At 29.1% G+C, this 26,677-nt stretch overlaps 1 protein-coding gene across 3 annotated transcripts; it reads right to left on the reverse strand.

Annotated features, from left to right (window-relative positions):
- Nucleotides 1-899: 899 nt before the first annotated feature.
- Nucleotides 900-25,730, reverse strand: LOC109594935 (protein rtoA). Of its 3 annotated transcripts, none has more exons than XM_020010200.2 (7): nt 25,400-25,730; nt 5,470-5,605; nt 2,853-2,910; nt 2,025-2,096; nt 1,605-1,735; nt 1,368-1,551; nt 900-1,192 (listed from the first exon to the last, which is right to left on the reverse strand). In XM_020010200.2, exons 2-7 carry the CDS (start codon nt 5,590-5,592, stop codon nt 1,017-1,019), a joined length of 744 nt encoding a protein of 247 aa, XP_019865759.1. In that variant the 5' UTR covers nt 5,593-5,605; nt 25,400-25,730; the 3' UTR covers nt 900-1,016. The 3 variants fall into 3 exon arrangements, with proteins under 3 accessions (XP_019865759.1, XP_019865760.1, XP_019865761.1); XM_020010201.2 differs by having other exon boundaries at nt 1,605-1,726; nt 25,400-25,729; XM_020010202.2 differs by lacking the exon at nt 2,025-2,096 and having other exon boundaries at nt 1,605-1,726; nt 25,400-25,729.
- Nucleotides 25,731-26,677: the final 947 nt, after the last annotated feature.

Raw genomic sequence — 26,677 nt, forward strand, 5'->3', positions numbered from 1 at the left:
TCTGTTTTAAATTGCCGAGGACGGAGTCATTTTCAGTTCTAAATTGTTTTAAGAAATTTGCAATAGCTTTCAGTAAATATATTTTTTGATTGTAACGTTTTGAGGATAAATCTGGTGTTTATGTTTTGTCCTCGGTAATTCAAATTACGACCTAAAACTGAAGTCCTTGATAAGTTTTCATTTTAATTAACTTTCACTGGCAATTTTTTTCAATATCAGAGATATGTCAGTTAAAAGTGTCTACAAAAATCTATGAAAACATTCAGTCTTGCGTACAATCTATTTATGTTCCGGTCAAAATTCGGCTTACTAAATTAACACATTTAAGAGGTTAAACCTAAAAAATTATCTACATTGGTCAATTACATTACGTCAGACTCGCCTAAAACACTACATACAAAAAATACAAAAATATATCACTGACATTCCTTAAAGGTTTTTCTTGTACATTTGGAACTAAATTTTAGAAACGTTTTAAATTACATTTAGACATTTCCATTAGACTAGAAATCAAACACATTTACTATAAATATCCCTTTTTAAAAATAAAATTAAGAAGATTTTAGATCTTGAAGATTTTGTTTTACGTTTACGTCATAAGAAAACCTATTTTACTAAAAGGTACATTAAAGATTAGAAAATATGAGTTGTATAATAATTTACGTTTTTGGAAGACATCACCTTTCCTTCCATAAACTCATGAAGTCTTTAGATTTATTATTTCTTTCAGTTTTACGTAACTTATTGAGCAACAGCGCGTTTTGATAATGTTTTAGCATGTTTTGAGCTTTTGAGTAGTGGTTAAAATGTAACAGTAAAATTGTGTGACGATTCTATTAAGAATAAGCTGTTTTATCAAAGATTTCATGTGTTTACATCCACCCTTATTTAATAAAAACTTTCTCTCGTCAAATATCTATTAATCAAACACAATAACAAACAACATAAATCGACCGTCGGGATATTGTCCTACATTACATTAGGTGAAGTCAAACATAGGGGAAATGTAAGGGTTTTTATATTTTGTTTGGCACCACTCTAGCCCTGAGCATCGCGACAGTTTGCTGACTGACCGGTTCCGTCGGCGATTCCGAATCTGAACTCGTGCCGAAAGGTAACTGATTACCTCCTGTATTTAATGTCGCCTTCCCAATGTTTGTATTCTTGAATTGTGAGCCCAAACTTGTCTCGTCTATAACAAAATGTCAATATTGTCATATAAAATGCGTGGTTGATTGATGTCATAATTAAATGCACTGCAAACATTAATAACCCGAACCGACAATTAAGCTGGCAAATTACGTTGTAAATCATACGCCAGTGGCTTTATAATTGTTCGGTAATTGGGAAGATGAACTAATACCCACAGATCTTATTTCCATTGCCGAGATTGACGTTATCGATTTGGTAGCGAGCTGCTAGGGCTGCCAGTTGGTCAATGGTCTCGGCTTCGTCGTCTTCCAGGCTGGAGTAACTGCCGGTTGTGCCGTCGCCTTCCGAAGAACCCTTGGATTGCTTATCACCCGCATTATCCACGCCAACTTCTTCTTCCTACATGTAAATTGTGGTATTATTAAATTATAATGAAACTCAATTGGGTTTACCTCTTGTCCTTCGCTGCTTTCATCAGTGCTGCTTTCCGTTTCTGAACTGGAACTGTTTTCCTCACTCCCATCGTCTTCTTCGCTCTCGCTGTCGTTCCCGTCCTTTACAACGGACGCTGCATCTAGAACGTCTGCATATTTTCACAGAACATTAACTAAATCCTTTGGATTGTTCCACAAACCATAAATATCAACTTAAAGGTCGCCAATAGGACAAGTTTTGAACTTTTTAGTTACACAGTGACGTTTTTAATCACAATTTACAAAAGCATATCAAACAATGCGAAATCTGAACAAAAATGTAATGAATGAAAGTAGCTAAAGGGAAACTTAATTTTCGGAAAAGCCAAGAATTATTGTTGACGATATTAAATGGGAACTGGGAGACTTTGGTTGAATGGAGTTCTACATCGTACTTACTTTGTTGGAGTTTCTCGAGTATGAGAGGATAAAACTCTTTGGCCGTGGAATTGTTCGGTTCGTATTGTAATACTGGAAACGAAAATCCAATGTTATAATCCTTCAAATCTCATAACAAATGAAGTTTCGTTTTACAATCTCGAGCCAAGATAACTTGGTTCATGCCCGAATTATTCTCAGTTTCGAAATGAATTAAAATATGAAATTCATTTTAATACCTTCGTTAAAAAAATTGATGAATAAATTTACATAGATATCGAAGCAATTCATCATTTTGCGAACGATTAAAAACGCTTCAGGATTCACAGATTGGACATCGTAACTGTGATAAATTATCAAAACGTGTTTAAGACACGTTCCAATTTGGATAAACAAAAAATATATTAAATCTTCTCTTTGTAAAACTAAAACAGCGAAATAGTGCATCACAGAACTGAAATGAAAACTCGAACGGAAAACGTGCAGTATTGTCAACATAATAAACGTTTAATTACGTTTTTCAATTTCTTTTCAACGTCGTCCGTTAAAAAAATGCTGCCGCCTGCAAAAGCCGAAATTAATTCACCAGCAGCGCTTTTGTGGATGTTCTCCTAATTGGTATTTTGATTACTTAATTTCATTTGCATGTGATTGCCAATTAATGTTTGTAGTAAACTAGCAATTTCCGACACCTATAGTCGGCAATTCGATGATTATTTAGTTCAGAGCAAAAGCAAGGGCGAAATTCCCACCAACGTCCTTCGTTAGCTCAGGAATTGATGTCAATTGTATAAATTTAATTGGTTTACGCACTAGAAGGGTTACTTTACACAGTTTGTATGTACTTACTTAATTTACAATATTTCAGTGCTGTGACGTAGTCTTTTAGCATTACTGCTGATAGAAACTGAAACAAAGACAACATATTAATTGCAGGGACTGCCGTATTGTAGTTACAAACAATTAAATCTTGGCTAAACAGTCAAGTTTAATTATTCTATTCCATTTGAAGGATGTATTTACTTTTCTGACAGAAGGATAATTTTATTAAGATTTATTGCCGAGATATTCATAGGTCAGGATGTAATTTAATTTCGAATTCTCAGTCATGTCTTAAAATGAAACTGCTTCTTGTTTTCTGCTTACGTGGATTTATTGCTTTCAATTGGAATTGATGTCAGGTGTAAGGACACTCAAAACAAGACTGGTCATTCGTAGTTTGTGAAAGAAAGGATGACCCATTTTTACAAGCAAGATGCGTTTCACCTTTTTAATACGAGTTGATAAAAAATGTATCCTAGTGACATTTCAGGAATGGGGTCTAATTAAAATAAAAACAACCATTAATATTCCGAATTTCAAAGAAATTTTATTATAAAAAATTCATTATCTATCTAGGGATGTGTTTTCCCTTGTAAATTAGTTTAATTATTATTTATAAAATATTGAATATATTATTCAATTAGTTTTAAGGTAAATAATACTAAGATTTTAGATCACATAAGTAATGTTCTAATTATTATATGAATATTATAGAGTTAAAACTAATTGTGTCTAACAGTTACTTATTATTTACAGATAAATGTTAAAGACAATTGAATAATGATGCAAACAATAAGTGGTTTATTCGCTGTTGGGACACAACAATCCCAAGATTGTCATAAAGTAGTAGATAAGTGGTTTTACTGTTTAATTCCCATTTCGGCATACCACAAATAATTTTCAGCTTTACATTTAGATGCAGTTACGAATCTTCCGGTCGGTAAGCCTTTGTGGCTGTCAAAGGAGTTAGAGCACAATTGTTTTGAATATCTCTTGCGTCGGAGGAGACATAAATCCAACTAATTTCACTTATATTCCTTGAGAAAATAATGTTCAACGGATGCGACGAAACGCTTAAGAGCTTTAAGTGGAAATCTGTCGGACGATGTCAAGTATCCAAACAATGGAAGCAGAAATTAACAAGAAACGTCACGATATATCACGCTAAGCGAATTTTTGAGTGAGCGAAGCCTTAGTCTTTGTTAAGTGTAATAGAATGCCCTATTTTTTTAGACGTAGTTGCAATAAATTTAATGTTAATTTGAAGGTGGCTTACTATTAGTCGTCCTTTTTTTTGGTAAATCCTTCTCAAAGGCGCAATTTATAATTCAGGCTATTTACAACGTAAACCCATTTAAAGTCATTTAATATGCACACCTTTGTTTCACATTGCCTTTGTTCGGATCCCATAGGTGCTGTAAAGAGCTGCGAATTGTTTGACCTTTAGTCAACTTAGCCTGAATAAAACTTCAATTATATAAGTGCCAATAATACGAAAACTGGTGGGAGGAAATCAATAGAAGGAAATTTATTGTTTCTTTTTTCTGAATTCATAAACTAATTAGTTCATTAGTTCTGTTTCTGTAGGTTATTTTTAGCAGACATGTGGGTTGTTTCATACAAAGTATTACCGCTTTGACGGAGAAAAGGTTTTTTTATCAATTAAAATTAATTAAACGAAGAGTATTCATGCCGCATGAAAGGATGCATGAGTTTGAAAACTAATTGGATTCGTTACCATTTCGTTACCAATACCCTTCCAGTTACATCCACATTGTTGTTTCCTAGTCGTGACCTTAATTTAGGTTAAACGAAACTAGAGACATTACTCTATTTTTCTACGAAAAGATCTTTTCCACGAGAAAAACTTTACATGACAAGAGAAGTAACTTGCGCCATATAAATCCCTACTTTAATGTTGTTGCCGAATCTTTACAGTGTCAATTAAGTGGCTTCAAAAACTGGAAGAGCACCTGCTTATAAAACTTCCCAAACTCGAATTGTTTTAGAGACTGGAGCGACGCAACTAGGCCATCAGCTATTACTCGAATAATTCAGTCCATTTTTTATTAAACCGTTACGAGAGACTGTACTCCCTGTCTGCAGTTCAATTCGGAAGGAGCCGAAACAATTACAGGCCATCTGGGAATTGAAATTGTACCTATCCAATTATAGCAGCAACGAAACCCAATTTGGTTTTCATTTATTTTAGAGGTAGACAGGTTATTAACCCTTATTTTCCTACCCCGGTACCTGTGACAAGTTTCGGCTGGCACGGTAAGTCCACATAATTTTTCCCTCCAGTCTGCTATTTAATGCAGGCATTTTTGAATAATTTAGTCACCAATTCCGCATCGTTTTGTCTCTGCACTCGATACATATGCTGATCAATATTTACGGTTGCATGAAAAATGTGTTACAGGATTTTGTATCTCCGCTTTCATCTACGGGGGCGTCTGAAAGATATTAGTGACGCTGTGCTCTTTATGTTATTTCCATGGTTGTTACGCAAAAAATGTCGGCAATGTAAGTAACAACAACATATAAAAGATATAAAGTAATAAAATAAAGCCAAATGCTGCGTGTATGATTGGTAGATTTAAGGACCTTGAACGGATGAAATGGAGAGAAGAAAACGTTTTACCTCGGCCAGAAACTCAGTCGGCGCCGAAATACTCTCGTCAGCATCTGTATACTCGCTCAAGTCTTCGTTACTGCTCGATGTCGGCTTCATGTAACCCACGTTTCCATTATCCTCCGTTGTCATATTAATATGAAATCTGGAACAAACAGAATACACTAGCATACGTTCTACGAGATTTTCCGGAGAAACGTTTCAGATGGCACGGCATGATTATCTCTCTCTTTTGCTGTTAAATCGTCGCTGGCAAACGATTTATCGAGGGTTTTATGGGTTGAGAAATAATCTTGATGACATTTCGTGGATTGAAGCGTTTTTATACTTATACAAGATGTTCACGATGAAATAGGATACAGTACAATATTTTTTGGTCGAAATATTTTACCAAGACACTTTAAAATAGACGTTTTCTTGATTCATAGTTAGTTTCGAAATATTTTATGAATCTTTTAAATTAAAATAAACTTTTCATGAGAAATGTCATTTCAAACAAAACATTTTTTACTTATATATAAAAGTATGAAGTGAATCAAATTAAAATCAGCAGAATTTCTGAATGACAATCTAAAATTCTTATTAACTTTTTTATTATTGGTTTTTATTACATACTGTATTTGGCCTCCTATCCTATCATAGAAATATTTGTATTAAAAAAAAACAATTTCAGAAATAATGTTGTTATTATGTTATATTATGTATTTATTGTTAAAAAACAGACATTGTATTAGTTAGAAAAATCTAATGTAATAAAATTACTTATGGAAAAACATATTTTAGTATCACTAAAATATAAAATCGTGACCAGAATCGTTAATCAGAAATAGGATACGCCTGTAGGTAAATATTATGCTTGATCCAGACCTGCTGAATTCAACATTGGATATTGCGCAATTTCTGGATAAGACCCAATCGAAAGACTTCCCCAGCAATAATTCTTCGATGGCTGCAATTACACGCCATTATCGCCCCAACATCGAGACGAAACTGCGGACAGGAAACTATCTCTACCTGAAAAACTTCCCCTTCTGAAAGTTGCTAACGTGAATTCTTCGTGATATTTTAAATTGGAATTATGAGGCGGAAAACGAGATTACCCGTTTTATGATACGCCATTTCTGCTAATGTACTGTGTATGCCACGATGTTTTTTTCTTGGTTTAATAAATCGTTTCCTTCAAAAATGGCAGCACTAACGAGAAATGATGGAGCGAATTTATAGGAGGCAATTTCAGGAACCGGATTATCCAGGAACCGACGCAATAATCTAAATTATTTGAATAGGTGATGGCTTCAATATTATTAGCACGGAACATCCTTATGCCGCAGGAAGTTTGCATATAAGTTCATTTCCTCAATACTGAATCCCTGTTCAACTGAAAATTGATTTTTCAGTTTGAAATTAAAAGATGATTGCCTCGGGGATTTTCCATAACTGATGATCTAGTCGCTACTTGCACAACGTGGGCATTATTTAAGGTCTTATCTGTTTACTCAACATTAGTTTTCAGTTCTTATCGTGGTTTTCTACGTGAACACACTAATGCGGATTTGTTTCTCCAAACTGTGATTAACTGCATAGTCTTTTCTGTTAGACACCATTAAATTTGTGCATTTTTGTGAACTACACAAATCATTTAAACTAGGTACTTGCATCAAGTAGAATAATGGACAGGAAAGCCAGTCCAGCAACGATTTATTGTCCATAGACGGTAATACAGCAAAACTATATTGGGTCAGGTCCAGAAAATGCACGATATCCTATGCGGATATTCCGACATCAAGATTTTCCAGACAGTGTTTTCTATTCCCCTTTAAAAACATTAAAGTTTTTACAGTCAATTCGGTTCAACGTAAAATCATCACCAAAACCGATTGGCACATCTGCAACTCCATTTCGAAACAAAAATAAAACGGAATCGAATCAAACATCAAATAAAACTTTGGTTAACCGCAAAAAGCTTTAATATTGGCAAAAATTCAATCAACCCCCCAATAAATGCTGATGCAATTTGAACTCAATTACCGCATACACGTAGCTGAAATTTATGGGTTGCCGGACGACAATTTCATACGCAATGTCTCGCGACCGGGGCGATAATTTAATGATCATAAATTATGTGCAACATGCACAATACAAAAGAATGGAAACGCTTTGAAGTTTTTGCAACTCAATTGGGACATGAAGTACGGCACTGGCGTCGTGCCAACTCGGTGTGATGGATACGACGGGTTTCATTCATGGAACGGAACATAATTGAAATTTTTATTGGCGATATGATTCAATACTGAATTTAATATTTATTCGTGTTGTCACAGAAGAAATGGAGTTACTTGACACGGAAGATTTTAATCTAATTAATACCAAAATAGGTGTTTTAATATAGTTTAATCGTATTAAGTTAGCATGTCGTATACTTAAAGTGGGCAGCTTTAAAATTATTATTTTTTTCGGTAGAATTAACACAATGAAAATTTTAAATACCCTAAACTTTTTTCTTATTGTTTTTGTTTATTGGATATTGAAATCTTGATATAAGATTACAATATATTTTTCTTAACAAATTATTTGAAAGCAAAGGACAAATTTTGTTTTTTTCATAATCACATACACACAAATAGAGTAAGTTCTGTACATACATGTGTATTATAGGAAAAAGCATATTTTACGTTAAGGAATCATAACTGGAAAGTTATAAATAACACAGTTCAATTATTTTAAAAGTTAATGTTTTATAACTAATTCATGTTTAAATAATTTAATATTTCGTAAATCATAATCAAAAAAATTTAGTAATTAAGGACAAAATTGAAATTTTAATATATAATAAATGTTATTTAAACCATAACATTAAACTAAACAATAAATTTGATTCGCATAACGTGATATTGCATGAAATTCAATTATTTCATGAAATTAATAATAATGTAAAAATAAATATTCAATTTTATATTTAAATTTATTACTGTCCATTTAACAAGAGAATGTACATTTGTCACTACTATTCCAGAAGGTTTGCTCCAATATTAGAGGTTACTTTAACTTTGGAAGTAAATCATTTTTTAAAGATTTGTTATATCTTATCTTATATCTTAAGTTTGGTTTGTGCAAATCAAAATGTAATGGAAAATTTATCGTTAATTGGTCGCTCATTAGTTACTAATTTTGTTGAAATATTATTTGCTTACTGTATGTCATAACTTTGATCAGTTAGAAATTAATCATAAGTTTTAAATTTCTTGCTCTTAATTTTCTCACCACCACTTCCCCTAAATTTAAGACAAGTGATTGAGCTGGCCATTCGAAAACTTTAATTTTGTTCTTTAACCATTCCTTAAGAAGTTTTGCAGTGTTTTGGGTCGTGATCGCATTGGAATAAAAATTTTAGGGCACCTAACGAATGGTGACAAAATGAATTGGTTGCAATATGACTTCGATGCGATGAATTAGACCCACACTGTGACCAGAAAAGCAACTCAAAATCAGCAGGTTAAGGTTGAGGTTCTTGGAGGTTTTATGTGCAGGTAACCCTGCTTCAACGAATTATATCTGATATATATCTGACCCGTCTGAATTTGATAGAGACATCATGCATGACAGAGATAGTAGACGTCTACCCCCTTAGACTTAGATATAGAGATGAAAATTATTCTTTTATCGATTACGTCTGTAGTTTTCCTATGTGGCCCACCTCGATGGGGGTTCATAGATCAGCCACGAATTGAAAAGAGTTGAATAGTTCTTGCAACAACAGAAATAGACAACCTGAGAATGATATTAGTTTGTTTTACACCACTTTTATAAATATCAATCACACAATATTATATATTCTACGGTCATCTTAATAGTTTGATTTTACAGAGATCTCAATTTTTAGTGCTATTAAACGATATTATAAGAACAAGTTTTTGTCGGTTCAAAAATTTTCAATAGAAAGTTTAACTGAAAAAAGAAATGATTGTTTTCAGCATAGATGAATGTTTTTTATATTTTGCACAGGTGTTGGGGTACTGAATATGATAGATATAAAATAAATTAAAAAATGTTTAATTATTTCGGTACAATAAAAGTCACTTTTATTATTTAAATAACATAGAGGTCAATGCTTTTCAGATGAGATTTTTTTTATTATATTGATTTAATAAATATATGGTGTTATTTTATATTATTCTGACTGTAATTTACAACGCTGCATTTTTATTCAAATTTGTAGAAATTTCGGGTACGTAAGTTTCATTAAGGCTGTTTATTATCTTAGAAATTTTGGGACAGTGCAACAACTGTTTTCTTGTGCTTTAAATATTAAAAGTTATAATTAAAATAAATAAAATAAAATTTATAAATCGCATAGTTAGATATGGATTTGTAAATTAAACGGAGGCACCGAGTATCGTTTCCAGGAGTCACGCGAGTGAATAAAAATGTATTCAAAATCTCAGGTAATCTCAGTTATTCAGATCGTGTATTAGATTAGATTAGAAGTTATTTCGGTTTTGTTAAACTTCAATATCATTACTGATGTACTAAATAATACTTTTATACTTTTATTTAAAACCGAATATATTTTCAATAAATAAAATAAAAATACAAAATATTAATAGTAATTAATATTAAAATAATTAATTTTATTTAAATCTAATGTTAAATTAATTTAAAAGTTTCCATTAAATAGACAAGTTTATAGAATTTAGACTGAAAACAATAGGTCATAATTTAATTTAAATTTTAAGTTCATTGGCCATATTAATTAATATTTTGATACATACATTATTTAATTACAAAATATCCATAATACACTTAGAAACCATGACTTATAGAAAAGTTTTATCTGAATGACAAAATATTTCTTATTATTTCTTAGAAAAATTTCAATACAAAATAGTTTGGTTATTTTATTTACTACTAAAACTTACCATACAAATGAATACTCTTGAATTGGTTTATATCTTAAAATGATACAGAATATTGACTTTTGTATATCCAAAAAGGAATATTTAACATAAATTCTACACAAATTGTAACATTAAATTAATTTTAACATAGTAAAGTTTCTATTAATAACCAAGTTAACAGAAATCCTATAGTAAAATTTAATTAAACCCCCACATCCGATCTCAAAATAATATTCATCCTCGTGAAATTGTACAAAATGGTCAGTCTCAATTATTGCGAAACTGGGACAGTTTCACACAATTGGATTAGATTTGCAAATGCGAGAGTCCAATTCGATGTTCATACCTGCGGCCAATCCGCACATGTGTGATTGATGCTATTTATACCGAATAAATGTGCCTTGTTAGAAAACCATACGTATTTCCATTTTGCCCTCGACAAAATCCGACAGATCGTTTATAAAGATAAGCGATGAATTTTAGTGCGTGATCCGAATTACGACTTGCGTTTTATGAAACTCCAATTTTCACGTTCCATTTTCTTAATTAATCCAATTTAAACGACACCTTTTGATGCATTAGAAACGATTCGCGAGTGACGTAAATTGTTTTTAGCAGTATAAATAATTACGGTTTAGATATGTATCCGCGGAAAATGTGCGGGTTAACTGCAAGTTAACATTGCGAAGCGGCCGAAGTGGTAAACTCATTTTTCGTGTAGTTTGCACATTAATAAATGGTTCACTCGCGAATACAGACATTCGTTTTACTGTTTGCGTTTTTTTCTCTTGCGGAACTCGTCTGGTATATTTATTGGTCCGACGCATCGTTAAACCGTTTCAAATATTTACGTTCAAAAGCTGCAGGATATCTAAAATTTTCTGATTTGGACTGTAAAGAATATTTCAAAATTAGATCGAGAAAAACTGACTGGCTCATTTTTTTAAATGTTCGTTGTCGAAAGCTGCATTTTGATATATCTGTCCGTCCCTGAAATATCTATAAAAGGTCTACTATAAAAGAACCACTAATGTATCTTTGTTATTGAATTGTTGAAAATAAAAAGTGATTTTATGTGTCTCTGATGGGTTATATACTTGTTCAATCACATTTCAGTTAGATAAACTTTGTCCGTTAAAATAAAAAAACTGAAAATGTACCAAATTTTTCATCATGACTAAACTAAGATCTATTAAATAAAATATAAATAATATTTATTAAAATGTAAATATTATTTAATTATTAAGTTTTGTGCAAAGTTCACACTTCTTGAAGCTGACAGATATTTATTTTTATTTGGAATTTAAAATTTACCAAAATTTACAATGTTATCAAAACCTCTTTCATTAGTTCACAAGTTTTGGTACTAATAATATGTCTTAACTTTATTGCTTCATGAGAACCATAAAATTCAAAATTGATTAGAATTGTTGCGAATCATATGTCTATACACACTATTGCTCATATGTAGAGCAACTTTATAAATTTTCATTTGTCTTGATAAGAGTGCACGTTTAAATATAAGTTCATTCAAATTTGTCAGTCTTTTGCATGGATTTTCCGATTAATTTCATCCCAAAGGTTTCCAATTGGATTGTGGTCTGGTATTTGTATTGGCCAAAAGAAGACAACCATCCTTTAACTAATTTAGACGTCATCGTGGTAGAAGGTCCACCTTAAACTCATGTTATCTGCGGCAAATGGAGGCACATGGTTCTCCAGAATGTCACGATCCTTGCATCACAGTAGGTCTAGTGTACTTGGGTTATACCTTTCAGTTATTGGTCTTCCCACCGATGAAATTCCATCATACTTGTTCTCCATTGTCTATCCAGTCATGTATTCTTGTAAAAAGTAGTCTTACTGCTATATTTTCTTAGGGCTTATTTGCTGATTTTATAACATAGAAAAAAGCTTCTTTTAGTCATCGCTTTATGGTATTGATTGACACACTGACACTGATTATTAAATTAGTTTAAATTAAAAAGAATCGTTCTTTTAATAAAATGAATATGATTTTTTAATTTGTTGCTCTACATATATTAAGTGGATAATTTGAATTTCTTAGATTAAATAGATTTAAAAATATTTTCAATGTGTTAAGTTCAGTTATTATTTTAACTATATTTTACTTTTTGTATATTTAATGAACATAAATTACATTCAATTTTCTATAAAATTTTGTGGATCTGGGTACATTTTATTTGGTCCATTCTTCATTTATTTGTTGTTTAGCGCTCTAGATTATCTCGAAGAGTACTTTTGAAAATGCTTTGCATATTTCTAAACATGGAGCATCGGATTGTCTGCCGAGCATGGACTGCAACCGAATCGCATAACTGTTTGTCCGCAGATGAGCAAGGTACACATTATATCACTTGGACAGTTTTATTGTGACGTGCTGTGACTCACAGCCTGTGAGTGGTGGTGTGTTTTGTTGGTTCAGTAACAGTGTTGGGTTTCGTTAGAGACGGGTACGGAGTTGTTTACATTAAATCAAGAAATAATATTAATACTCGACGGTAACACTACATGATTATTCAACCAAGTATTATTCCAGTTGTTGAAGAATTTGGACAAGATTTAAAAAAAAAAAACGATTAATTTGAATTAATTTTGCTTTATTAATTTGGTGGTAATTAGTTTAATTATTGATTTAAAATTTCTTTTGTTAATGGTAAATTATTTAATTTATGAAGGAGTTTACATTCTTTATTAATACTTATTTAGATGATATATTTGTTGCAATATAATGCCATTGGTATTCATTTTGTATATTTGTGATATGTTAAAATACCTTTAGCTAAAATATGTATAATATTATTTTACATTTATAGAAATTCAATATTGTCGTGTTTAAAACAAAGAAAATATTATTTTTTATATGTAGCAAAGGTATTATTAACGTATCTAGTAATAATAAACAGTAATAGGGATAGTAAGGTAAATCACTATTTAGTACCATTGTTTACTGTCTCACTTTAGTGAAATTGGTTTTCAAAAACTAGAGGTGTCAAAATGCAGATTTAAGGCAATTAACTTTTTAAACAATTGAACTCTGGAGACCTAAGTCGGACAGTCATAATGACAAAATGAGTCAATTTGAGACACTGTATATTCTGAACGAAAACAACCACAAAAATTTACTAGTCATTTGGGTGTGAGTATTTATTGTTGATAGTGTTTAATTAGATTGCATAGTTTTAATCAGATAAAATGTTCCATTAGCGTTTAATTAAAGTAGTTTGTCCAAATTAGCGAGTCTCGCACTGGGTATTAGGTATTGATAGAATCAATCTCAGTTATTAAGGTCAGAGTGCCTCCGACAATGTGTTTGCAATTATAATTTTGATAGTTTAAACAAAAGTTCCAACGCAGAGTTCAAACATCATTTATTTGCCTTTGGTTTGGAGAATTATGCGCAAATTTAATGCTCGTCGACGGATGTGACTTGATCAACATGCATAACATAATTAATAACTAATTTACCGAACTTGTTAATTAATATTGGTGTATTTAACAAACATGCAATGCTCTAAATCAACTGAATAATTGTGGAGTGTTAATTTCATTCTGCAGCAATTTAAATACTTATTGCAATTAAAATGGCTTTTTTTAATTTGTCATTGTTAATACCAAAAAATTATCATCATTATCACTTTTGTAAATATTGACTTGTTTACATTTATTAAATTTGGTACCACAATTGGGATTTTCTAAATATTACTTTTGCCATTTAATATTTCATTGTGCATCAGGAATAATTGATTCCATGAAATTTTTAAATATTATTACTATATTTAACAAAAACAATGCTGCAATTCCAGAGTATACTAAAAGTTTGTTTATTTCGTTCTATTCTGTTATTTAAAAAATGATTGAAAAGCTTTTATAATTGTATTTACCAATTCCAAATAATTTTTTTGTTTCTAAAATTTAAATAAAGCTTTTATATCTATTTAATTGGTGTTTTATAAGTTTTATAACTGTCTGATAAAATTTTTAACTGCTTATTGTTATTAACAATTGATCAGTGTTCCTAAATGCTACTTTTCAATTATTCAAAAAACACATCGAACCTAATGGCATATTCTGAGTTGTTTATTGTTGCTAAATTTATCACTTAATTGGTGTTATCTAAATTAAATTTTCAACTATTTAAAAATTATCTCAAAAATCTGTAATGTTTGTATATTTTGAGTTGCTTATTGGTTTTAAATTTAACAGTCTAATTGATGTTTTTTAAATATTAATTTTGAACTATCAAAGCACTGATTGAATTAATAAAGCTTTTATAACTATTTAATTGGTGTTTTGTAAATATTAAATTGAACAAGTCTAAAAATTTGTAGAACTTAATTAAACTTTTACATTTGTGATGGTTAGTACAGATTTGAATATTTTGAGCTGATTATTGCTATTAAATATATAATAATACTTTGGTGCTTTATAAATGCTAATTTTTAATTGTTTAGAAACTGACTGAACTGATCCCAAAAATTTTCTGGAATTGTTCTGTATATTTTGACTTTAAATTAATTTAGTTATAATTATAATTCTACATCAACAATAATTAATAAATTGGAATTTTTAATTAATGTTGGCGTATTTAACAAACACACAATGCTTTTATTTGGAGCCTTTAAATACTGTGAATAATTAATTATAGAGCTGTGTTCAGCAATTTACATCAGTTTGTTGATAAACACTTTTAAATCAGTATTTGGTACTTAATAAATTTTAATATAGTGTTAAAATTCATCAAATTGACATTTGTAGATATTTTAACGCAAAATGTTTATAATTGTAAAAATTAACGTAAAATAAACAATTTATATTTAAAATAATAATATCACTAGTATGCAGCAACATAAAAATAGATAATAAAATACTTCGTCGAATGAGGTGAAAATGTTATAGTCGTTATTTTTAATTAATAATTGATAGAATACTCTTTTGTTAACGTGAACCAATAATGAACTTTTCAATAGTTGTGGTACTAATTGAAAATATTTTAGGAAGAAAACATTAGTCTGTGGCTGCAACAAAAATTTCAGACTGACATTTCTTTTAGTTCTCTGTGAACTTATAATGAATCCCTTAATTTTTTTTAACTAGGTATTTTTAATGTGATTGTACTTCAACTTTTATACGTTTTCGTCGAATTAAATTCACATATTATGTAAGTAAAATCAAAATGGAATTTTAGGAAAACCAACACAATGTAACGGCTTCTGTTACTTTTATTACAACAGTCGTAAAAACTCCTATACCAGCATTTCCGTAAGGGATTTACGATTTTTTTAGCACCCCATTTTTGAATTTATACACGATCACAACGAATTACTTGCGCCCTAGATCACACTAATTTAAACCCACCTAATTTATGCATCGTTTTCACACAAATTGATCGTTAAACTAATTTGAATTAATTTAATGACTACAAACTTTGACAACTTACACCAATAACGTTCACACGAAAATTATTGTCCGGTTTGCGTTCATTGCATTCGATTTATCATCTCAGAATTTCGGTCGGATGCTGTAAATAGTTGTTGGTCATTTGTAGTAGCTGAATTATCTTTCAATTTCTGCGATCAATAAATTGATTGAAGCGGAGTGTTTTCTAACAATTCATTTATTTTAGCTTGGCGTTAAATTTTCCAACGAAAACTAGTCTATTCAAAGGGAGTTGGTTAAAAGAGGCGTTCGTTTTTATCTTTAATAAACCTCTCATTCGCAATTCCTCTTTGACTACCTTTTGATGCGGCGACATATTGCTTTCAAAGACTTCAAGGCGCCTTTAGCGTTTTACTGTATTATTTTCTTTGCTTCACTCAGTCTCTGTCATTATCACTAACTAGAATATTATATAGTCGTTAACACATAAATCTCAAATTCAATGAGCAAAACCATTAACCAATGAAGGAAATCCACGTTTAATAACGTGATAGATATCAAAACAATGACGACGGATATATCCATTATGTACTTGTTTTGGCAGTGAATCAAAAGTAAATAGTAAATGGTCATGAATTATTGAACATAATAGCGAAATTTTCGGAACATCCTTAAATTTATTATGCGGCACGCTATGCTGTTGTAATTTTTTCAAAAGGAACCAATTAATAAACTATGCAACTAAAATTTAATCGGGCCATAGACAATATCTTTCGTCACGCGATTCTCCTCAAAATATAATTTTGGTGGTCCAATTTTTGTGGGGGGCTAATTAAAACACTATCACTGACATAATGAAATTTTAAACGGCGTCACGACTCGGAAGTTAATGAGGCCGTCGGTGTCATCCTCATGGCAAAATTAATTAAAATTTACAAAGCCACATATGCTTGTCGGGAGTTTTGAGATTTATCGCGATTAATTTCCCTAGTCGTTGAAATTATATTACCCGTCGGAATCTTGGCCACAGTTTTTACTCGAGGGGGTTGATAATAAAAAGAACTGGAAAAATGTATTTCGTCCTCTTGCACGTAGTTAGAGATTATGATTAAAGACGCAGGTGCAAAGAATAAATATGCACGAGTGAAACTGTACAAATTTAAGCCGGAAAGTTTATTTAATTATGTTTTGTATGTTTTCGAGCGTTATACTTTATAAATTAATTAAGTTGAAGGTCACAAAAGTAATTCACAAACGATTTCTGAACGAATTTACCTTCTCGCATTGATGTATTCATACGATGTCAAGCTGAAAATGCGTTTAATTTATTCAAATTGTTTGTTTAATGGAAAGACTCTTGAACGCTAAAAGCTCTTGAATAAATATCCAAGTATTAATCTTAATTGAATATTATTTAGAGTCAGTGTTAACTAATTAATTTGCCAATAAAATATGTTAAATAGAGTTATAAAATTTTTAATTAAACTCACAAACGTCGCAATTTAAACAAGTCATAATTTTTAACTCAGCATCCTTCAGAGTGCTATTTTATTTGAGTGTTTCAAAAGGGTACAGATATAAACGTGTATAAATTACGTTTTTCTCTCGTTATTTAATTTGTTTAATTAGTTTTTTAATATACGTTTTAATTAAATAACGTGTTTTGTAGAAAAAGGGCGCAATTTTCTCAAGTGCCTTAACTTTAGATTTAGATTTGAACATAATTTTATTCATATAATGTTAATGTGCTTTTAACCGTAAGTTCTTTTATGTTGTATACTTAATGAAAAAACTTTTAAGATACAGAAGATAACAGAATGAAGTTGTACATTTAATCTTAGTAGAGCGTTTATTTTCAGGAGATGAAATGTGTCTTGTTTTCAATTTCTAAAGGTTAATTCTAATTAAAATATAAATTTATATAAAAATTATTTTCGTAACAACTTAATTTAAGTGTTTAAAAATATTTTCTGGAAAACTAATTTTGTCACTGTTAAAATAATAATATTGGTTTAAATTAATAAAAAAAATATCTACCACTGTGGTATTACTCTGTAACTTTCTCTTACCTTCATAAAATTTATTTTCAAGTTTTTTTTAATTAAAAATGTTTTTCTGTAATTATATTAATTAATTAATTTAATAATAATATTATATTATTTTATGCTGAAAAACGAGTCTTTAATTAGACAAATACAGTTAAAAATATTAAATATATTTTCAATTCAACTCTTTTTACTAATCTGACTGATTGCTCTTTAATAAACAACATTCGTTTAATTATAAAATGACTTATTAAAAATTTTTATCTTTATTGGTTATATTATTTTTATACATTATTATATATATATATATATATATATATATATATATATATATATATATATATACAGCAGGAAAAGCGTTTGACCCGTTTGAATTTAGAGAGAGACATTTTGCATGACAGAGACAGTAAAAGTCAGACAGAGATTTTTATGTATATATTTTTAATATATTTTACAAATTTGTCTTAACTTGAAATTAGACTTTAATACAATTTTATTCATATGAAGCTAATATCTTTTTAACAGCAAGTTCTTTTAAGATGTACGTTTAATCAAACAAATTTTCAGATATAAAAGATGACAGATTGAAGTTGTACATTGTTTTCAATTTCTAAAGGCTAATGAAAATGAAATTACAAATTTATATTAAAAATTAATTTTTATGACAACCTCAGATTTAAATATTTGAAGAAATTTGAAATTTAATTATGTCACTGTTTAATTAATAATGAAATTTCCAGGTTTAAATTAATTAAAAATTTCATCCACAGTTATCCGTGGAACGAACAATTTAACAACAGTTTTATGTAAATTTACATTTTATTGTCATATTCATATAGTATCGAGAATTGTGCAAATGAAAAACGTGTGAATAATTTAAATCGAACGACTAATGAAAGGACTTTTCGAACAGAAATTGTTCTCCAATAAAATCACTGTAACTTTCTATTATCCTTGTAAAATATTATCCCTTTTATCTTAGTTTTATTTTTAATTAAAAACCGTTTATAAAACAATACAAAAAACTCTGTAAAAACGAATGACATAAGCCAAAGGAACCGTGTGATATTTTTTCGCGGAACGCAAGTTTATTTTTCAAAACGACCCACACTCGGGAGTTTTTATCAAATTGAAAGCAAACACGTATACTAGTCTGTTTCTGAAAAACGAATTTATTTAGACGTATATAAATTTTATGTATTGTGGTTCATGCGATAAATCGATGATTTTTTTGTTAACGGATATCGATGAATTTATGATAAGGGAAATAAATAGCATAAAGTCGAGTTATAATGTTAATGGGTTTTGTATTAAACGCTTGTATCCATTAATGGTTTGAGTTATTTAAAAAGTTTTATAATGTTACGATTTACAACCTCTTTGTAGCTAAACTCACTGTATAATAGAGTGATAAATATATTTAGTTCAATATTTTTTAATAAATTGACCATTATTAATAAAAACTAATTTAATTAAAAATATATAATTTTTAAATTAATACATCTTTCCCTTTATGTTTATTTGTCTATATTTTTAGTAATGTTTAATAATCTCAGTATTCATTAGTAAACAAAAAAACATTTTTATTTATTAGATAGTTATAATATTATTTAGTTCAATATTTTTTTACTGAATTGAATATTAGTTTTAGATTTTTTGACACTAAAATGATTATTCTTCAATAAACATTCGTTTAATTTAAATTGAATTTTTAAAAAATAGATATTATTATTAATAATAAAATTATTATTTTTGGACTAAATTATAAAAATTTAGATTAGTTTTTCTTTTTTTTAAATCTATGTTGTTTATATCATGCATATATAAGAAGAAAATATTGAAATATTTTAAAATATCTGGTTATATTCGATTTTTTAAAAATTATTCTTTAAAAGTGAGTATTGAACGTCTGATACATTCAGAAGAACTTTATTAAATATTTATCACCTCAGATAACCTTGCTTAAAAAACTTATATACGCATCTGAAATTCTTAAACACATTCTCCCCATGTCATTGAATGTAAAAAACTTTTATTCAACGCCTTCGCACATTCCTAATCGATCTCCGCCATTTATTTTATGGCTCTCTTTCACACGTAATTCTCACAAAAATATTTTAGAGCCTGGCCAGCTTAACTCTTACATTTTCTGCCACCAAACATGACTTTCACATTTCTTGCAGTTTCTGGACAGTTTTAAAAACACGTTCATTCGAGTTTAAACGTTTTTTACTGGTTCTTTTTACGTCGCTTCAAATGGAACGGCTGTAACTCCTCGTAAGTGAGGAAGTTGACAAGGAAATGGTCATTTCTTTAGACTGTCAGTGTGAAAGAACAAAACAAATTAAACAGGACGGCCAGACAAAACATAGATTATTCAGCGTTTTTGCTCAATCTATTCAAATATTAACATGAAGAAGAGGCGCAAACGTGCCGACCAGTATTTTAGATTTTCCACACTCATTATTAATGACGAGGGGTCCGTAAATCGTTATAAATTTCTTATGCGAGTCTCTCGTATTGTTCAAATTGCAATTCATCACGTGATTGGTGTTTCCATTAGTAACGCGTCTGGCAACAAAAACCGATCGCCACAACTAAAACATTGTATTTATCTCCATTGTCGTCTGGACGAGTTTGTGTTATTGAGTTTGAGTTTTAGCGTTAACTCTAAATTCGAAGAGCATTTGTTGAGAAGAATGTTCGGGTGAATTTTGAGAACGTGTCAAAATTTGCTGCGCCGTTACAGCTTCAATTATCGGAGCCTGATAAATTGTTCAGATAGTTTTAGGAAACTGAAACTCGCCAAACTAGGATTACTGTCAAAACTTAAAGGACTATTGTCCCTTCGAAATGTGGGGGAAGTTGATTAAGAACAAACGATATTTATTATGCCAGTTAAGAAAGCAACAACGGGAATATTTGGTGGAATGAAATAAATTTGTTAATATGAGGAGTTTGGCGTTTAATGGAACGCTTTCTATATTGTAAATATACTTTATTCTTGTAAATTTTAAGATATTTGGGAAAAATTGTTAAAATATACTTTTCAGAATTGACTTTTTTAACTACTCGAATTGAATTGCATAGTTTTTATTTATTTTCTTGTTTTGGTAAGTATCTTACAAGTTTAAATTGGTAAAAGTTCAGACCGAATTTCAGTAACTTACATCTACCATCCATTAATTCCGTTGGTTCTTAAGAAAATCACTAATTGTAATGAAAAAATACAGCGGCATCCTTAATGAGAATTTGTTAAATTGGCATAATCATTTTTATTTAAAACCCTCATTACAATAACATCCGATTAATTAAGAATACGTACTCTTTAAGTCGTTTTCGTTTTAATTCAATAAATGGATATTATTCTTGTTTCGAAACTTCGAATTATTAAGGTCGTTCCGATTTGTAAAAATAATATTTTTATACTAGAATTCAGACATACCTAAATGTCGAAATTTTAATTGTATAAAAGAATTATGAAAACTTAATTGCTTGAGTGATTAAAAACTTTGGAATTTGATATTTTTAATCACTCAATCATTTATCATTTTAAACTCATCAAAACGTATGAATTTAAAGTATTTTTGTTGAACTGAGAAAATTTTAATTTTAAATTGCAGTATGGTCATAGATAATTTTGATGATAAAGATGGTATAATGTTCATTTAGTGCCGTATATTTGTGTTATTATGGTAATAAATTAATTTAATAGTTCCTGTCTTTCACCATTTGTAGATACCGTTTTCCTAGTAATTACGAAAATTGCATTCTATTAATTTTGAGAGAAATATAAATTGTTTGACATGTATTATGGTTTGAAAGGTATATGAAAGAATATAAGAGAAGTACCACCATTTTTCTAGTTAAATGTTAAGTACTATTGAATAAAAAACATATTTTCTGATTCCAAAACTCGTATAATATTAAATTAATTAAAACAGAATTTGTAATTACTTGGACAACATGAATATTTCATCCTATTCTATTTGGGATGGAACATAAATCGTCCCACATAATATTATGGTTTGAGAGATGTATGTAAGAATGTTAGAGAACTGTATCATTTTTATAGTTAAAGTTTAAACAGTTTATTAAATAAAATACTGATTCCAAAACTTGTGTAATTTTAAATTAATTAAATTACAATTTTTAATTAATTGGACAATATAGCTACCAAATTTATGTAATATTGCATTCTGTTGAATTTGAATGTGGTATACATATTTTGAGAATATTAAGGTTTCAGAGACGTACAAAAGACAATAAGGTGACTGTATCATTTTTTCGTCATCCAAGTTCAATTTTAAACATTTAGCGTAATTTCTTACTCTAAAACTTGTATGATTTTTAATTAATTACAACACAATTTTAATTCATTGAACAGATACTGTGACAATCAAATTTGTAAAATAATGCTAAAGTTAAAAAATATTTTGATTACCATTAAATGAAATAATGTAACTTTTTTGTCCAACCACAAAACTGATTGTGGATGCAGTTATGTTAAAAATTTCTTCCATGTCTTATAAATTTTTATGTACTCGTAGAGAAGTTTTTCGTTCGTGCGGAATGTGTGATGTTGAAATACATAAATATCAAGAGGAAAAACGAGCATTCCATTTATAAGATAAACAGATTGTCTCCAGTGTCGTATATTTTATGATGGAAACTTAATTTACGAAAAGAAAAAAACGAAAATATGTTTTATGTGATAGGAAAAGAGATGCGCCCCATAAACCATTCGCTGGGATCGTTCATGTTTAATACGCGGGTTAAACTTATCTAAAAGAAATATCTCGTCGTCTCGTATTGGAACATTCAGTTTATGATAGTATGCTATTCTGCTAAAGTACAACATTCCAAGCAAAATTGACCCATAATTCACACAATCTTGTTCATACAAAGATTATTTTTGTGTGAAAGCAAAAATTGTTAATACAACAACCTATTTCGATTGGATTTCTAATAAGGAATTTCCTAATAATAAAAACATAATTAAAAATCAAATATCAAGGTTAAAGGTCTTGAGTTTCATTAATTTCAACTCAAAACACGACAAAAAATTAATATCCCGTATTGTGTTATGATTTTATCAAATTTAACATTACCATAAAAAAAAATAAAACTCTATTATTCATACAAATTTCAAAAAACATTTGCCAATATTTGATGTTATAATTCTCTCATAAACTATTAATTGATGAAGTTCTACAAACTTCCTCAACCATTTGCTTAGAACCTAAACACATACCGATCCTCAAAGTGTAATTAAGGACCTGAAACTAATCAAACATGAAATCTCCTTTAGTTTTAAGCATTAAAAAGCTTAAAATTTTAAGCAATTAAAATGAAAGCCTCGTTTATAATTAAATAATTTATAGGTGCACTCATGTTTAAATATACGTAAAATGTATATTCATACCCACATGAAAATTTAACGTTCCTTTGAGGTAAAAAAGGTTTCAAGCAGTTAAATGGCTGTATTTACGTTCTACTTTATTTTGCAGTTCTAGATTTTATCGCAATTCAAACCCACGAATTGAATTATTCAGCATTAAGCATTGTAGTTTCTTGTGCTGTTGTTGAATTACAATTATAAAATTTTCCTGGTTTAAAACAATTTTACTAAACTACTGAATATATTTATATAAAAAATATTCTTATTATCATTAATAACATTATTTTAATTACTTAACTTCATTTAACTTAGTAAAAATATTTATATAAAATTGTTTTGTAGATTAATTATACAAAAATAAAATATTTAGAAAAATTTCTGCTGGATTATAAAATTTGGTCTATTTGCAACTATATCCTTTATAATATAAACAATGTAAAAATAATTATTTAATTACAACGATTACACACATTATATATATTAAAGGTATTTGGTTAGAAACATGTTAAAATATTAATTTTCAATACGTTTAAATGTGCTTTTGAATTTTAAATGCCTTCTTTTCTTAAAGTACAGTGTCTATTGAACTCGTTAAAGGATATTGTTTTGGAGTTGTTTCGCCTTTAACAGAAGTAAAATTGCGTGTTTATACATTGGCTTTTAATGATAAGTTTACTTTTAAAGCAGGTCATTATAATTTACGTAATTGTTATGTAGTTGTTGAAAGGAAACTGTAAAATAGTTTAATAAATTGGTTATCATATCGCAATAAATTCATTTTAAAATCTATGATTATTTACAATTTTGCAAATAACAAAGTAATTACAAATCAAATCAACTTCCATATTTCTGTTGAAATTTTATTTTAAAGCAGAAAATAAAAATGTAAACGAAATGAAATTTAAAAAACATGTTCGTAATTTTCATGTTAATTTAGTTATATTTTGAAGTGTATAAAAATATTACTAATTTAGTTTTTTAAATAAATTTTTATCTATTTTCCAAGAATTTTCTCAAAATTAAATGGTCAACCAGGTGAAAAACGTTGAAGAAAAAGATGTCAAATTTAATTGTTGTTTATAAACTTTAGATATTTATTACAAAAATTGTACACGAGAAAAATCAAATTTTAATGTCATCTGTATTAAAGGACAAATTAAATTAATTGAATTATATAAGAAAAGTTATTTAATCTTTTTTCTTTGTATAATTTCTTTCTTTACTTTTTTCTTTGTATGATTTTATCACAAAAATTAAAATAAGATTCTTGTTCATTGAGGTGAATGATATAAAAATATTTATACAATAAGAAATTAAATTTGCAATAAACAAAATAATTTTTCCTTTTTTTAATAATTTTAAATTATTTTTACCATAAATTATGGTATATGAATTTATCACAAGAATTAAAATGAGATTCATGTTAATTAAAAAGGATGATGTAATATTTATGCAACATATTGATTTAAATATTTAAATATACTTAGGAATTTTCTTTTTTATATACATTTTAAATTATTTTTACCACAAAAATTAAAGTAATGTTAAAATATTCATGCAGTAACGAGGAATGTCATTATTTGCTTAATGAACTCCAACAATTAATTACCCCGTTTTTTATAAAATTATCTTCCATATGCCAGAGGGTAGAATTCACAAAAGCATCGTTAATCATCCGCCAAGTCAGAAATTTAATTAAATCAGAGAGTTTTTAACCATCTAATCTCAACGTCATTGCATTCAACATAAACGTAATCCAAAGATTATCACACACAGTTATGCCAGAATTAGGTGCATTTTTGCGATGCGAAATTCCAATGGGTTATATTATGTTCATATACGTCGCAATCGTATTTCTAAATAACTATGTCAGAGCTAATTTACTATAATAATATATTTAATTATTTGTTATATATTAATATAATATATATTCATTATTAAATAATAATAGTGATTAAATTTCTTTGTAAATATCAATAATTATTGCGTAATGTTAATTAACTTAAAAAAATAAACAAGCACAAATAAAAAAAATTAGAACACGGAAGGGAATCCATATCAAAAATCTTGTCCTTCATCTTAAAGAAAACAACAATGGAGACCACGTTAGCGTCCGGCGATGAAAACATGTCGCGTTTTCATCGCTCAACAAGTAAAATCCACTTGCAAACCGACTGAAATGAACAATGTCAACTAACCTGTGCTACACAGAAGTGGCGAAACTCTTCAGTGGTAGGTTGTCAGTCGCTGTTTGTGCGGGAGTGCGTCCTTAGGCCATAGGAACGAGAGTCCACGTTCGTCGACGCCAACAGGTCTACTGCTTGTTGGAAAAGCGACGGGCGTCTCTTCGTTACACCAGCGCCGCCGCTGCGTTCGCCTTGCACAATCAATAGGGGCTGCCAGGATGGGTATGCCGCCGCCTGCACTCACAGGGTAAACAGACGTGCATCCGACCAAACAGCCGATGGAATCATCAGTTTATTGTGCGGGGATCACTGAAATTTTGACCGTTCGGTACACTTCACGGTTTATTTATTCATTGACAAAATCATGTGGCTGTCACGTATTTTCTTTATGCATTGTTGCATCATAATGTGACAGTGAACTAGATGAATTTGGTTAGCTGTTTATTAACAGACGCATTCGCCAAAATTGCAGTTGACTGTTGCTGGATGAATTAATTGAAACCTTTCAAATTTGGTTTGAATTTTATTTAAAACAATTGTTATTTTAATGAATTGTCTGTTATTGTTTAAATACCTTTTAGAATCTCTATATATGTATTTTCATATTTGAATATTTATTTTTAACTTCATATGCTGTATTGTATTATAACAAAGTTGTTTTTTTAAAAATTACAAATTTATATACTGTTCGATTTAATATGTGGCTGTCACTCATTTTCTTTATGCATTGTTGCATCATAACGTGACAGTGAACTCGATATTTGTTGTTTATTAAAAACTGCGCATTCGCCAAAATTGCAATTGATTGTTGGTGGATGTTATTTTGATCATTTATTAGCTATTGTTAAATGTTTTTTAGAATCTTAATATATGTATTTTCATATTTAATTATATTTAACTTTTTATGATGAATTTTTTTTATTATACGTTAAATTTGATTTATTTTTTTTATTTTTTAATTTTATTATAATTTTATGTATGTATGTTTGTTTGAGTATTTATTTTTAACTTGACTGTACATTATATTAAATTAATTTTCTATTATTCTTTTATTTTATCGCCATAGATAAATAACAATTATAATTTTCACATTTTTCTTTTTTATAATCAAAATTATTATATTTATAATTTAATTTTAAGAATTAAAAACCAAACGTTTTATTTTTAATCCATTTTGAACACAAATATTTTTACTGAGCATTTCTCACATCAGTTATTGAAATAAATTTTTTCTAAATTTCGACATTTTTAATTTATTCAAATTATAATTTAATTATTTAGACTTTTTCG

The sequence above is a fragment of the Aethina tumida genome, chromosome 3 (assembly GCF_024364675.1).
Source record: "Aethina tumida isolate Nest 87 chromosome 3, icAetTumi1.1, whole genome shotgun sequence".
Classification (NCBI taxonomy): Eukaryota; Metazoa; Arthropoda; class Insecta; order Coleoptera; family Nitidulidae; genus Aethina; species Aethina tumida.

What these genes read in the sequence shown, in the direction of transcription:
- LOC109594935 (XM_020010200.2), bottom strand. Translation starts at nt 5,592, where the DNA reads ATGACAACGGAGGATAATGGAAACGTGGGTTACATGAAGCCGACATCG. An exon ending in ACTCGAGAAACTCCAACAAA is followed by an intron (nt 1,736 to 2,024) that starts GTAAGTACGATG and finishes GAAAATATGCAG; the next exon opens with ACGTTCTAGATGCAGCGTCC. An exon ending in CGGCAATGGAAATAAGATCT is followed by an intron (nt 1,193 to 1,367) that starts GTGGGTATTAGT and finishes ATTTTGTTATAG; the next exon opens with ACGAGACAAGTTTGGGCTCA.